At 38.0% G+C, this 15,644-nt stretch overlaps 1 protein-coding gene across 13 annotated transcripts in view; it reads left to right on the top strand.

Annotated features, from left to right (window-relative positions):
* Positions 1 to 15,644, top strand: part of RPGR (retinitis pigmentosa GTPase regulator) — a 58,653-nt gene that overhangs the window by 30,945 nt on the left and 12,064 nt on the right. For 5 of the 13 annotated variants that reach the window (XM_054544458.2, XM_054544456.2, XM_054544457.2 and 2 more), the window contains 4 exons: positions 5,329 to 5,420; positions 5,815 to 5,880; positions 8,788 to 8,968; positions 9,583 to 12,966. In XM_054544458.2, coding sequence (XP_054400433.1) covers positions 5,329 to 5,420; positions 5,815 to 5,880; positions 8,788 to 8,968; positions 9,583 to 11,234 — 1,991 coding nt within the window. In that variant the 3' untranslated portion in view covers positions 11,235 to 12,966. Of the gene's footprint in view, positions 1 to 5,328; positions 5,421 to 5,814; positions 5,881 to 8,787; positions 8,969 to 9,582; positions 12,967 to 15,644 lie in introns of those variants that run through there. The other 8 variants (XM_054544463.2, XM_054544464.2, XM_054544462.2 and 5 more) reach the window with 2 other exon arrangements.

The following is a 15,644-nucleotide window of genomic DNA, read 5'->3' as shown; positions in this document are numbered from 1 at the left end:
GAGTTAAACTGGGGTCAAAAGCCAGTTTTGACATTTACTAGCTGTGTGACTGACTTTGGGAAAGTTACTTAACCTCTCTAAGCCTCAGTTTCCTTGTCTTTGAAATGTATTTAATAATACTGACTTCAGAGAGTGATTGTGAGGATTCAGTGAGATCAGGCATATAAAATAATTAGCATTGAGCCCAGCACCTCTAGAAACACCTCAGTAAATGTTGTTATGATTAATATTAATACCTTTACGTCACTACCTATTGATACAGATTTCATGTTTTAATTTGTAATCCCAGCTCTTTCACTATTCTATGCCTATTCTAAGTAATTTTCTTTAGAGATATTTGTGTATCTTAGGAGTGTCTGTATGTTACTGCAGGACATCTAGAGAGGGAATATTCTCTTAATTAAATTTAGGGATTCTCCTGTGTTTTAAAATTATTGTTCCAATGACATATATTTTTTAAAGTAAATGGCAAATAATTTTCTTTTTTTTTGAGATGGAGTCTCGCTTTGTTGCCCAAGCTGGAGTGCAGTGGCGCAATGTGGACTCACTGCAAGCTCCGCCTCCTGGGTTCAAGCCATTCTCCTGCCTCAGTCTCCTGAGTAGCTGGGACTACAGGCGCCCGCCACCATGCCCGGCTAATTTTTTGTATTTTTTTTAGTAGACATGGAGTTTCACCATGTTAGCCAGGATGGTCTCGATCTCCTGACCTTGTGATCCGTCCACCTCAGCCTCCCAAAGTGCTGGGATTACAGGCGTGGGCCACCACGCCTGGCCAATAGCAAATAATTTTTGAAGGAGACATTCCTTTTCTGAAAATTACTGTAAGTTTCAAAACATATTTCTTTTTTTGAAGGTTCATAGCAGTTTTATTTGTAATAGCCAACATATTTCTCTATTTGATAGGGGTAGGACAAGAAACCAGGACCAGGAGATCAGAAAGTAAGCAGTAGATTTGAAATTAAGAAGATAAACCTGTCATCAGGGACTAAGAATCAGGGACTAGGAACAGATAATTTGTGTATCTTTGAGATCAGGAAGCTAGGCAAAGGGTTGAGGTAATAAAGGATTGGGAACTCAGGTAAGAATTGTGGGCCATGGGAATGGGATATTATATATAACTAGGACCTTGATAATGAGCTGATTTCTTGCATCTGACCCACAACTTTTGTATGTTTTCTTTTGAAATAAGAATCAGTGTCTAATGGTACTCTTCAGCCCTGGACATGGAAAAAGTAGTAGATTCTGACAAGCAGTATGTAGTGTGTACAAGGAAAAAAGACATTTATGGTTTAGGGACAATTGTTTCTCAGTCCCAGAGATTTGAATGTGAAAATATGCATGATTTTGTAGCTAGATCAAAAGGAAATGCTATCTCTTGTCTTTTTGTGACTGCTAACACTCTGCTAAGAAAACATATTTTGAAAGTTGTATCTAACATATACTTTAACTTTTTCTAACTCATTCACAGACTTCAATCTTTATAATGGAGGAAAGTGGATCAGGATATGTCTTACTAAGGAGGTGTCATTTAAGCTAAAGGATAAGAAAGAGATGGCTACACAGGGAGACTAGATGTATTTCAGGCAAAGAAAATAATATAGGCAAAGGTTTGGAGGCAGTTAAGAAGAAAAAGACAAGCAGTGGGGCTAGAAAGTGAGGGAAAGGCTAAGATAAAGCAGTATTGGAGAATGAGATGGTGAAAAATTATTTATGGTTTTATAGGCCATGAGAGACCTACTTGATATGAATGTTTTTCTTAAGTGCAATAGAAAGTCATTAAAAGATTTTAAGCAGTAGACTGATGTGTTCCAATCCTATTTCCACTTTAAGATGATTATGATCACTTCTACCTCCATATAGATTATACAGAGGCCAGACTAGAAATAGGAAGAATACTTGTGAGCCGTTTGCAAGAGATGATAGTGTATGGACCAAGGTGTTTGCAGTGGAGATGGAGAAAAGAAAAAGAAAAGAGGGAAGATGTGACATACATTATAGACATAAAAACCAACCAGATTTGTTAAACTTATTAATGCACCACACATAGGTGTGAATTAAAGTGAGGAATCAAGGATGATTCCTAAGCAAGAGGAAGCTTGACACGTTTGAGGAAGAAATTTAAGAACTAAGCCTCAAACTAAGAACACGTTTGAGGAAGAAATTTGAGATCTGCGAGGCATCCAAGTAGAAATATCAAGCTGATTGTTGAAACACAAGCCTAAAGTTTAGAAGAGAGCCCTGGACTAGAAATATAAATTTGGAAGTCATCAACATAGGGATAGTATTTAAAAGAGATGGGCATGGTAACTTATGCCTGTAATCCCAGTATTTTGAGAGGCTGAGGTAGGAGGATTGCTTGAAGCCAGGAGTTTGACACCAGCCTGGGCAACACAGCAAGACCCCCTCTCTCTATTTAAAATAATAATAAAATCCATGGATGTTGGTGAAATCACCTGCTAGAGAGTAGAGTCAGAAGAGAAGAGGGCCCAGAATGTATCCTTAAGAACATCGAACATTTGAGGGGTAGAGAAGGAAGAGCCAGCAAAGAAGCCTTCCTCAGCTTTTTCAGCCAGTAAGGCAGGAGGTGGGAAATTAGGACAGCGTAGTGTCATGAATGCAAAGTACTGCTCAAAGATCAAGGAAAAATAGCTCAAAGAAGTATCCAATGGATTTGGTATAATGTAGTTTACTGGTGACCTCGACAAGAGCAGTTCTAGGGGAAGATCAGGGAAGAAGCCAGAGTGTTAAGAGTTGAGTTATGAATGGGGAATGAGGGATTGAAGAGGAGATAAGATGAGCAGATAATTCCTTTGTGTATTTGCTGATAAAGTGGAGCAGAGAAATGGTCTGGCAGCTAGAGGGGGATGTGGGCTCAATAGAAAATATTGGAGCACATTTGTATGGTAATGAATGAGCCAGTAGTCCTGGAGAGAGAGAGAGCACAGAGGAGAGAAAGTATAACCAATGTTGCAAAGCTCTTGCAAAGCAGGAGGGGCCGGCATAGAGAGTGGTCTTTCGTAACAGGAAAAACACATCCTACATTTTAACAGGCAAATGAGAAGTTGGGTACAAATATAGGTAGTTGTGTATGTTTGTTGGTGAGAAGATCAAGTGGATCAGATATGATCACTTCTGTTTTCTCAGTCAAATCTGAGGCAAGGCCATCAGCTTAAATAATCTGCTATGTATTTTCCAAACCTATATTCTCTGCCTTCTGCAGTCTATCCTGCATAACACTTTCCACATTGATCTTCCTCAGGTGCAATTCAGTTTCTATGTGCTCCAGTGAATTCCTAATATTTATGAAAATAAGTGTTAATTTTCCTATATAATTCCAAATTCTAGCTTGATCTCTCAGTAGTCTTTTCCTTACAATCTTCATTTGGTAATAGGTAGTATTATGGTAGTAATGTATTATGGTAGTCTACAAATAATGGCTCGTGGGCCAAATCTAGCTGGCCACCTGTTTTTATAAATAAAATTTTATTGGAACCCAGCCATACCCATTCCTTTATATATTGTCTGTGGCTGCTTTCTGCTACAATGTCATAGGTTAGTTAGGACAGAGAGCATATGGCCCAGGAGGCCTAAGATGTTTACTATATGGCCGTGTAGAGAAAAAGTTTGCTGACTCTTAATTTTGATCAGACTAATCTCCTCAGTCTTAGTGGAAAGAACAAGAGCTGTGGAGTCAGACACACCTAAGATTGACACTGGATACCAGCAGTCACTGAAACTTAATTTCTTCATTTACAAAATGAGGAGATAATACTTAACCTTCCTTGTTGTCATAGGGTCAATATAACATATATAAAAGCATATGTTTCTGGCACTTGGTAAGCCTTCAAGACAAGCTTCTTTCCTCTACTCATTTGCTCAGACTACTGTTCTGCTGCTTTATTAGGAATGGGCTTCATTGTCTTCCCCTTACACCTCCATCTCTGCCTCTCAGAATTCTACTCATCTTTCTATGAACCTCTGTAGTGAAACTTTTCCTGATTCCCAACATACGGATGTAATTTCTCATAGACAATAACTTCATTAAGAAATAGCAATTACAATTTTTTTAACAACAAACAACAAAATTGCAATTGCTAATACTTAATGAACTTATTAGTATATGTATATCAAAACATCTGTTTTATACCTTAAATATAGATGATAAAAAATAGAAAAGAATTAGCAATTACTTATGTTGCTATTCTGCATATTACCACACATGGAATAAATACCAAATGGTTATTTGCTCATTCAATTCAGTGGATTTAAAGGGGATGGATCAGTGTGGACTGTCATTTTTTAGTGAAGACTTCATTAAGGAGCTACTTCCAAATGTATTGGTGATCAATGAGGGCATAGTGAGAAATTGAGAAAAATGTAAAGTCAAGTAGAGCCTAGGACTTTTAATTATCTACTTTATGATGTAATAACCTTGCAGTTTTCTGTGAACGGTTCTAGGTGCTTATACTAGTTATCTGTTGCTACATTTAAAAAATGACCCTAAAACTTAGTAGGTTAAAACAAAAAGCATTTATTATTTCACACAGTTTCTGAGAGTCAGGAGTCCAGCAGCAGCTTAGCTGGGTGGTTCTGGCCCAGGTTCTTTCATAGGGTTGTAGTCACACTGTCAGATGGGGTTGCAGTCACACTGTCAGATGGGGCTGCAGTTATCTGAAGACTTGACTGAGGCTGGAAGATCCACTTCCAAGCTCATTCACATGGCCATTGGCAGGAGGCCTCACTTCCTTGAGATGCTCACAACATGGACTCCTACAGAGCAAGTGATTAGAGAGAAAGAGAGGGAGTGTAGCCGGGGGTGGAGGGGGAGAGAGAGAGAGCAAGAGAGCGACAGTGAGCACAAGTGCCCATACATGTATAATCAAAACAGAAGCTATAATGCTATCACAATTACATCTGCTTTATTTTACTGGCTGTGCACATACGGACCAACCTGGTATAATGGGCAACGAAACTACACAAGAGTATGAACATCAGGAGGATGTAGGTCATTGGGGCCCTTCTTAGGACTAGCTATTACAGTGCTTGATACCTGGGTAGTTATTTATCCCAAGGGAATAGTGTTTGCCTGTTCATGTGAATGAAACAATTGTAATCTAATTGGTGTCAATGTTTTTAAACTTTCACAAAGATTTTAAAACCTGTGTCACTGTGAATGAATTCTTTTCAATTTCCCTGACATGAGGTTAAAGGACTTTTAGTAAAATTATACCTACACTTTATATTATAGAATAATTTCTGTTTTCTGTCCAGTTGCCTTTCACTTTTCTGTTGAAATCTGGATTTCCTTTTTCCCATTTAATCATTCAGATTATTTGCTAGATGAAATGACCAAAGAAGCAGAGATAGATAATTCTTCAACCGTAGAAAGCCTTGGAGAAACTACTGATATCTTAAACATGGTAATGATTTCCTATCTATTTATCTAAATATGAGTTTGAATTTTAGTTCATTGTGTATGTGAATGTGTGTATACTTCCTATACTCTTATATGCATGAAAGCCTCTTTCTCGTTTCTTACTTTGTTTATTTTTTAACCAACTATATTGAGGTATAATTCACATACAATAAAATTTGTTTTGATCCTCACATTATTAGTATGGCAATTGAGAGCGGATTCTATTACTATCTGAACTGTTTTCCCTTCATTTTTTATATATATATATATATATATATATATAAATGTATATATATAAATATATATAATTGAAAATATACTATATATTTGTACTATATACAAATATATAGTATATATACTGTATTCTTTTTATAATATATATTTTTTATTTATTTCAGACACACGTCATGAGCCTGAATTCCAATGAAAAGTCATTAAAATTATCACCAGTTCAGAAACAAAAGGTATAATATGGAGATTTATTTTCATTATTCTTGGTGAGAGCAGTTTAAGTTAATTTTTTAGATGGTTTTTAGAAAGAACACAAGAAACGTAAGCATTTAGTTACTTTAGAATTTAAAAGACAGAGGGATACAATGTAGATAACCTCCATTTTGCCTTGTTCTGATGGTATGTATTTTCTGTAAAGAAACGAGTGGAAGCATTTTATTGCTGAAATTTGCTCTTTGGGATCACTAACAAGTTATGATAGCCATACTTTTCCTTCTGTCAAGCCATAGGTTATGATTGCAGTTCTTATGTATAGGAAAAGACTACCATTTATTGATAGAGTGGCTCTCTGACTTTGGTTGAGTATGACTTTGAATTAATTACCATGCTGACTTTACTGAATGATATTAATATCTTTTTTAGTTTTAAAATTTTGTGATTTTAGTGAAAATCTTTGATAACCTTTTCCAATATTTGGTTGGGCTTTAATTTATCAAGAAATTGATAGCATAAAAATAAGATTAAACATTTGGAAATTAGAGACTGTTCATGGGTAGGAAAGAGAGACTTTTAATGAATAACAAATTGCAAAAGAAGGGAATAGGCTGTGGTTTTCACAGCCATAGAGAGATAAAGGCCTGCCCTGAAATCCTTTGCTTTTCCTGGCTTTAAGGACTAGTGCGATGAATGAATGAGGGATTAGAGGATTAGGAAAGTAAATTGGAGAAATGTAAATTGAGGGAAGAAGTCTATAAAAAATATTTAATTTCTATTTATAGTGTCTTTGACATGTTTTCAAGTTTAAAACTCTTAAAATTGAAGTCACTGAAGTGCAAGAGAATCATGCTAAATTGTTAAAATTTAGAGCTAGTCCTCATTCGTTCTATCTATAGTACTGAAAGGCATGGTGAATAACAGCATTCCTTTGAATATGGGAGAGCTGTTCGAACACAGTTGTAGAAGCTCAATGAATATTGACTGAGTTTTGACTGACTATACTTCCAAGCAGACACCTTTCTTGTGTCTTTCCTTCCTCTTCCCTTAGACTCCAGGCTCTCCCTCTTCTGGGCTGCTTTATTGTGCTAGGGAAAGAAAGGCATGTGCCTTCAGAAATCAGTTCTGGCAACTGGGCCTTCCTCTCTTAGGGGTCTTAAAAGAATCATGACTTTTTAAAGAGCAATACCAAGAACAGCCAGAAACGGAAAGCAATTCCTTTTAAGCTGACATATATTTTATACTTTCTATAGTCTTTTTAAGTTTAGGCCCTACCAGGCCTACTTTAATAAATGAGAAAAGATTTATTGTACTATTTCTGTGTATTAACTTGTTAATTTTTAACTTGTCATGTTTTAATAATTTCTTTGGCACAATAGGAACCTCTTCCTAGGCCTAACTCATCACAATTTATAAAATTTGAATTAGTGAGGTTTTACTATCCAGAGACCCAAATTCATTAGATATTTGCTTCCATTAGCTTGTTTGTAGAATTTAGATCAACAATTTGGTTTTGCCTTATTTTGTCCAGCAGGAAATTAATTTTATATTGTTAATGTATTATTCAAATGTCAGTGTTTGATTTCATAGTTTTTATACAAATCTTGCATTTTACACTTAATATTCTTTCCTCTTAGTGTTCTTTCATTTATAGAAATTATTATAATTAATATGATCAATACAAGGAAGAAGGTCAAAAATTTGAAAACTCATGAAGATTTTGTTTAGAAAAGAAAAATATATTCATTATTATTTAGTTTATAGATAAAAAACATTTCATGTGCAGTTTCTTCAGTTCTAGGAGTGGACCATTCATTTTTTTCAAATTTTACATTTTTATTTATTTTGTGAATTTTGTGGATTCAAAAGACAAATTGAAAATTAGGCCAGGCATGGTGGCTCATGCCTGTAATCCCAGCACTTTGGGCGGCCAAGATGGGCAGATCACTTGAGGTCAGGAGTTCGAGACCAGCCTGGCCATCATGGTGAAACCTCATCTCTACTAAAAATACAAAAGTTAGCCGGATGTGGTGGCATGCACCCATAGTCCCAGCTACTCAGGAGGCTGAGGTGAGAGAATCGCTGGAACCTAGGAGACAGAGGCTGCAGTGAGCTGAGATCATGCCACTGAGCTCCAGCCTAGGTGACAGAATGAAACTCCGTCTCAAGAAAAAAAAAAATTGAAAATTAAAGATGATCGGGAAAGTGGGAAAAATATACTAAGCTGTACTATGTACAAGAAAAGTGTACATTTTTTACTTTGAGATGGAATTTCACTCTTGTTGCCCAGCCTGGAGTGCAGTGGCACAATCTTGGCTCACTGCAACCTCTGCCTCCCGGGTTCAAGCAATTCTCCTGCCTCAGCCTCCCGAGTAGCTGGGATTACAGGCATGTGCCACCACTCCTGGCTAATTTTTGTACTTTTAGTAGAGACGGGTTTTCACCATGTTGGCCAGTCTAGTCTTGAACTCCTGACCTCAGGTGATCCACCCGCCTCGGCCTCTTAAAGTACTGGGATTACAGGTGTGAGCCACTGTGCCAGGCCAAGAAGTGTACATTTTTAAATAGCATCTTGCAAAATTAATCTCGAAGTTTTATGTAAGGATTGATTTGGATTGAGAAGAGAGGCAGAGAATAAATATTGATGGTATTGTGGTTAATGGCAAAATTAAGGCAGGTAGTTAAGAATCGAAAATTAAACACAGATACATGTTACTAAATCAAAATTAGATGTATCACAGACTAGAGAGTGGCACAAATGATCCTTAAAGAAAACAAAACTTCAGCAAAATATCTGGTAAAACTTGCTATTTTGATTCTCCTAAACTTAAAAAAATGTAAAATCTTGGCAGTATTTAAACTAGATAAGTTGTCATTGTCAACTAATAGTAGTATGACATATGATAATTACTTCAAAAAATTTACAGAAACAACAAACAATTGGGGAACTGACGCAGGATACAGCTCTTACTGAAAACGATGATAGTGATGAATATGAAGAAGTGTCAGAAATGAAAGAAAGGAAAGCATGTAAACAACATGTGTCACAAGGGATTTTCATGACGCAGCCAGCTACGACTATCGAAGCATTTTCAGATGAGGAAGTAGGTAATGACTCAGGCCAGGGGGGACCTCAGGCTGACACTGATGGAGAGGGTTTACAAAAAGAGGTATTTAGACATGAAAATAATAATGGTGTTGATCAACTTGATGCTAAGGAAATAGAAAAGGAAAGTGATGAAGGACACAGTCAGAAGGAATCAGAAGCAGAAGAAATAGACAGTGAGAAGGAAACTAAACTGGCAGAAATAGCAGGTATGAAGGATTTAAGAAAAAGGGAGAAGAGTACAAAAAATATGAGTCCTTTTTTGGCAACTTACCAGATAGAGGTGTGAATACCGAGAGTGAAGAAAATAAAGATTTTGTTAAGAAAAGGGAAAGTTGCAAGCAAGATGTGATCTTTGACAGTGAAAGAGAATCAGTGGAAAAGCCAGACAGTTACATGGAAGGTGCAAGTGAGAGTCAGCAGGGTATAGCTGATGGATTCCAGCAGCCTGAGGCAATAGAATTTAGTAGTGGAGAGAAAGAGGATGATGAAGTGGAAACTGACCAAAACATATGGTATGGCAGGAAATTGATTCAACAAGGAAATGAAAAAGAGACTAAACCCATAATATCCAAATCCATGGCAAAGTATGATTTTAAATGTGGTCGCTTGTCAGGGATCCCAGAGGAGAAGGAAGGAGCAGAGGATTCAAAAGGAAATGGAATAGAGGAGCAAGAGGTAGAAGCAAATGAGGAAAATGTGAAAGTGCATGGAGGAAGAAAGGAGGAAACAGAGATCCTATCAGATGACCTTACAGACAAAGCAGAGGTGAGTGAAGGCAAGGCAAAGTCAGTGGGAGGAGCAGAGGATGGGCCTGAAGGTAGAGGGGATGGAACCTGTGAGGAGGGTAGTTCAGGAGCAGAACACTGGCAAGGTGAGGAGAGGGAGGAGAAGGGGGAGAAAGACAAGGGTAGAGGAGAAATGGAGAGGCCAGGAGAGGGAGAGAAGGAACTAACAGAGAAGGAAGAATGGGAGAAGAGGGATGGGGAAGAGCAGGAGCAAAAGGAGAAGGAGCAAGGCCAACAGAAGGAAAGAAACCAAGAGACGGAGGAGGGAGAAGGGGAGGAGGTAGGGGAGGAGGAGCATGGAGAAGGAGAAGAAGAGGAGGGAGACAGAGAAGAGGAAGAAGAGAAAGAGGAGGAGAAGGAGGGAGAAGGGAAAGAGGAAGGAGAAGGGGAAGAAGTGGAGGGAGAACGTGAAAAGGAGGAAGGAGAGAGGGAAAAGGAGGAAAGAGCGGGGAAGGAGGAGAAAGGAGAGGAGGAAGGAGACCAAGGAGAGGGGGAAGAGGAGGAAACAGAAGGGGGAGGGGAGGAAAAAGAGGAGGGAAGGGAAGTAGAGGAGGGGAAAGGAGAGGGGGAAGAGGAAGAGGAGGAAGGGGAGGGGGAAGAGGAAGAAGGAGAAGGGGAGGGGGAAGAGGAGGAAGGAGAAGGGAAAGGGGAGGAGGAAGGGGAGGAAGGAGAAGGGGAGGGGGAAGAGGAGGAAGGAGAAGGGGAGGGAGAAGAGGAGGAAAGAGAAGGGGAAGGGGAGGAGGAAGGAGAGGAAGGAGAAGGGGAGGAGGAAGGAGAGGAAGGAGAAGGGGAGGGGGAAGAGGAGGAAGGAGAAGGGGAAGGGGAGGGGGAAGAGGAGGAAGCAGAAGGGGAGGGAGAAGAGGAGGAAGAAGGGGAAGGGGAGGAAGGAGAAGGGGAAGTGGAGGGAGAAGAGGAGGAAGGAGAAGGGGAGGGAGAAGAGGAGGAAGGAGAAGGGGAGGGGGAAGAGGAGGAAGGAGAGGAGGAAGGGGAAGAAGAAGGGGAGGAAGAAGGAGAGGGAGAAGAAGGGGAGGGAGAAGGGGAGGAAGAAGAGGAAGAAGGGGAGGGAGAAGGGGAGGAAGAAGAGGAAGAAGGGGAGGTGGAAGGGGAGGAAGGAGAGGAAGAGGAAGGAGAGGAGGAAGGAGAAGAAAGGGAAAAGGAGGGGGAAGGAGAAGAAAACAGGAGGAACAGAGAAGAGGAGGAGGAAGAAGAGGGGAAGTACCAGGAGACAGGTGAAGAAGAGAATGAAAGGCAGGAAAGGCAGGATGGAGAAGAGTACAAAAAAGTGAGCAAAATAAAAGGATCTGTGAAATATGGCAAACGTAAAACATATCAAAAAAAGTCAATTACTAACACACAGGGAAATGGGAAAGAGCAGAGGTCCGAAATGCCAGTCCAGTCGAAGCAACTTTTAGAAAACGGGCCATCAGGTTCCAAAAAGTTCTGGAATAATGTATTACCACATTATTTGGAATTAAAGTAACAAACCTTAAATGTGACCCAATTATGGCCAGTCAGACAATTTAAATGCCTTGCATATAACAGGCACTCATTACATGTTATTAAATTGATTTTATGTCAATTATTTGATGTGTAGTAAAAAAAAGCAACTGATGCAGCTGTGTTAAGGAGCCAAAGACAACAGGAGGCACTGGTAAATTTTGGCCTCTCTCAAACTAAAATTTTCGTGTATTTCCCACCCAAATTATAAAACCATAACTAGAAAATATTAAAAGGTCATATCAGATTATTAACATTATATATTCATTAAAGGCAGCTTTAGGAAATAGGAATGTACTACAAGAGTGTTTTGTTTGTGTATACAAATCATTCCATTTTTAAATGGCACAGATGCTTAAGGGCTATAAAAACTTCTAATTTCTTATAAATATGTTAGCACTTTTTTTAAGTTAGTGATTACAGTTTACCTACTGTATAGAATAATTTTCTAATAATGGATGGTATTCTAAAACTCAATTGAGGCATTCACATTTTAAAGAAAGTATTGTCTTTTACCTTTTATGTGTTCTTTTTGCAAAAATCTACAAAGTGACAGCTGTGTTCAGAGCTTAGATCCCAAAAACGTGATCTCTTTTAGTTACTATCTGGGCAGATGGTAGTATATCTAATGAAATGGTGATTAATTTAAATGTATAATCTGGAAATATGTAAAACTTGAAGTATTTTTGTCCAGGCAAAGCTACTCATTGGGCCTCAGTTTCTTCATCTCTAAAATGGAGTGGATGAGATGATGTGATTGATAACTGTAGTCCCTTCTAACTCTTCATTCTCACAGATTTCACTCTCACAGATTCACTGTATCGTTCTCACAGATTCTTTCTTACAGATTCATTCTCACAGATTCACTCTATCATTATTGTTATTCGTGTAAGAAACGTTTTAGGGAGAAAAATTACACTATAAAATTAATTTAGTTTTCTATACAGTTGTTTTCTTTACTCTTGAAAAGTTATGACAGCTTTAACGTCTCTTGTCTTCTGTAATTTTTTATTTCTAAACTCCTATCATTTCCAAGCTTTAACTGTACTTTATCAGAGCCTTCATTTCCAGTATGTGTTATATGCCCTCAATGTATTCATTGACTGTTCTGTAATTTCAGTTTGTCTGTTCCTTGTCAGAATGTTTCAAGTAAAATAAAAAATTTAATGTATGTAGTCAGAAATTCTTTGTGAAAAGATAAACTGTCTAGTATTAGATACTGAATTTTAGAGAGGCTAGATTTCCACTAGAGTAATTTCAATTGTCCCTTAAAATTTTCCATGTACATAATGCAGCTAATTTATCTGATAGTTTATTTGTGGCTCCTTTTTCAACTGATTTCCTTTCATAGTCCCTTTTATATCCTGGACATGAGAGATTTCTTATACTTAGTTTTATTAAGGAGGATTTTGATGAGAAACTTCCTGTGAATTTTGTGTAGTTGAGTTCTTTGCACATTTGATTCTCTGAGTGAGAAAGAATATAAGGAAAAAGTCTAGAATCGTATGAAGTAAAGGATTTCCTAGGAGCAATTATAAATTTTGCCTTAGCTGCAAGGATCTCTGGCAGCTTCCCCTAACTAACCAAATGTACTGATTTGGCATTGCAGTGCTTTACCAAATTCAACCACATTCATTAAGGGATAGTAGAAAAGAATTAATACTGTGATAAAAATATATGTGCCGAACATGATTATTTAAAAAGTAGATTTAAAATGATTAAGATGGATGACACAGAATTCATAAAGAAAAAAACCTCCAGGGAAATGAGAAACTCTTAAACTCAAGTTATTAATGTAATAGCTATGGGCATTCATCTTCTACTGAAGAGATAATCAGCCAGTAATACTGAAACAACGTTCTAAAATACGCCCATCTCAGTATTAAACCTGGTCTATATGTCCACGTTTAAATAGCATTTCTTCACATTTCCCTGGCCAAAAACATTTTGTGCTCTTTAGAAGTGATAGTTCATGCAAGCATTGTCTTCTAGTGGAGAACACTGGCCTCCCTAGTCGCTTTGAGACCAAAGCCCTTCTTCTGGTTTTGTACTTTTGAGCTGTCTGAACTTGGGCTAGTCTCTTAGTTTTGCAGTCCTCAGTTTCTTCATCTGGAAAATTATAGAATGAGAATGAGTGACCTAAGGGATTCTATAGGAACAGCAGTTGTTCATTACCAGCTAGAGCTCTGTCACACCCAGATTTTCTGCAATTCCTTTTTCCTCAGTAAAAAATCTTAAGTCTCGTCACCAAAGTGACCCCACATTCAAACTAACTAGTAGTTATACTAAAGTAAACAGTTATCCTAAACTAATAAGCACACACTAACTTTCTGTGCCCACTGTTGGGCGAACATTTATTTAATCACATGTGGCAGGTCTAGTACCCTCAAAAAGTTTATGGAGAGGAGTGTATTGTGGGTTAGGGGTGGGTTGGGGTACAAAAGACCCAGGTCTAGCCAGGCTTTCATCGACAGAAGTGATTTACATGTTTGTAAATTTTATATATCTTAGGAGAAAAAAAAGGAAGCTTAAGAATGAGACCACTTTGTCCCTCATGAATTAACACTTGGTTACATAGATTAAAATAACTGGTTCCTTCTTTATTGTTCCCATCTGCTGGTTGTTCAGGCTTTTATAGTGGTTTATTACTGATCATTATTGAGGGAAGTGTGAGTAGTATATATAGAATCCATTGAGTTACATTTCCTAATGAGGACTCTGGCTGAAAAAGACTTTAAGGTAAGCTGCAAAGGATTACCTACCACAGAAACCTGCTGCTGCTGCTGCTGCTGCTGCGGAACAGCAGCAGTCAAGGTGAGTGCAACTGAAATGTCTTCTATTATTTCACTATAGAGAAACTTGCTATACACTTACATAGCAAAAATAAAATGTGACCATGGAAGAAGGAAAGGCCAAGCTTTTCTTGTTTCTGACCTGGAGAACTGAGTAGAAAGAGTGCTATTCAGCAAGATCGAGAATAAGGGAGCAGAAGCAGGTTTGGGAGACAGTTTTTTACTGTTGATTTTAGATTGTCTGTAGGAGATGTTCAGGAGGCAGATACATGTATGGATCTGGAGCTCACGGAGATAGCTGAGTATCGCCAGCTTATAGATGTAGTTAAAACTGGATTTGACTGAAAGGAAGTGTTCCTAGTGTGAATGGAGGAGAGTTGAAGACAGAATTCAGAGAAATGTCAGTAGGTAAGGGAGAGGTTGAGAAAGTGAAGTCTGAGGAGGTGTGGGAGCATACTTACTAGGAAAGAGAGATACCACCCAAGCCAAAGAAGGGGTTTCAGAGAGGAAGGAGTGGTAGTAGCTGCAGAGAGAGCTTCTAGGAGTCAGCCTAGTAGAGGGGCAGGGGCAGAACCCACATTGCCAGGAAAGAATGAGCTCCAGGAAATCTGCTCTGCAGAGGAATAGAATCAGAACTGTGAAAATTAAATATCAGATATAGATATTTAATTTTTAAAATATTTAATTTTTTAAGCATATTTCTCAATTTAGGAAAGGAGATGTGTACTCCAGAGACTTTGGTTCTCTGGGGAAAAGATGATAAATTTTGTTCATAATTAATATATACATAAGAATAGAGTGTTATTGATGTGAGCTTATGAACCAAAAGAAAAATCTGCAGTGCTTTAAACATTAGTGAGGCAGAGAAAAAAAACATCTGTGAGAACAGCCATTATTATCCTCAAATTAAATGGGCAGGTTTGGAAACAAACATGGGCTCCAAAGTCCAGTAGAACTGAGTTAAAATCCCAGCCCTCCACTGATTAGCTCTGTGGACACCTAGAAAAGTTGTGGTGGTGGTGGTGGTGGTGATGGTTGTTATTTGACCTTTCTGAGTCTTATTTCCCTCATTTGATAAAGGAAGGGACTTTTGATGATTAAATTACCTAACATGAAACATAGGCACTCAGCAAATGGTAACCTGTATCATTCTAATTATACTCTGTGATCACACCAAGGTAGGTGCAAAGCTACACTCATGAATCTCCAGGTCACTGACTGATGTGCGTGAGTTTAGTCCTGTGAACCTGACTTTTGTTTAAATGTAACATAATAGCAAAATATAAATTGGCTAATAGAAATAGATCTGTGGGAATAAAGTAGATTGCAATAATGATCATGCTTAAGTATAAGGTGGAGTGAAACTATTACACACCATACATTAGTCAATAAATGCCCCTAAATATTTAAAGTGTGTCGAAACGCTGATCACACTCGTGTGGTTAGCCTAAAATTTAGGTGTATTTTCTGTCACTGAACACTTCCCTCTGTGTCCTAACCTTGTTATCAAAATAAATAAAAATAATTAGCACATAAGGTATAGTCGTGGATCATGCATTTGTTTATGGACAACAAGAAAATCTTCTAAGGAAAAAGAGAAA

The sequence above is a fragment of the Pongo abelii genome, chromosome X (genome assembly GCF_028885655.2).
Source record: "Pongo abelii isolate AG06213 chromosome X, NHGRI_mPonAbe1-v2.0_pri, whole genome shotgun sequence".
Taxonomy (NCBI): Eukaryota; Metazoa; Chordata; class Mammalia; order Primates; family Hominidae; genus Pongo; species Pongo abelii.
The sequence above is the reverse complement of the archived record's forward strand: the minus strand, read 5'-3'. Positions and strand labels throughout refer to the sequence as shown.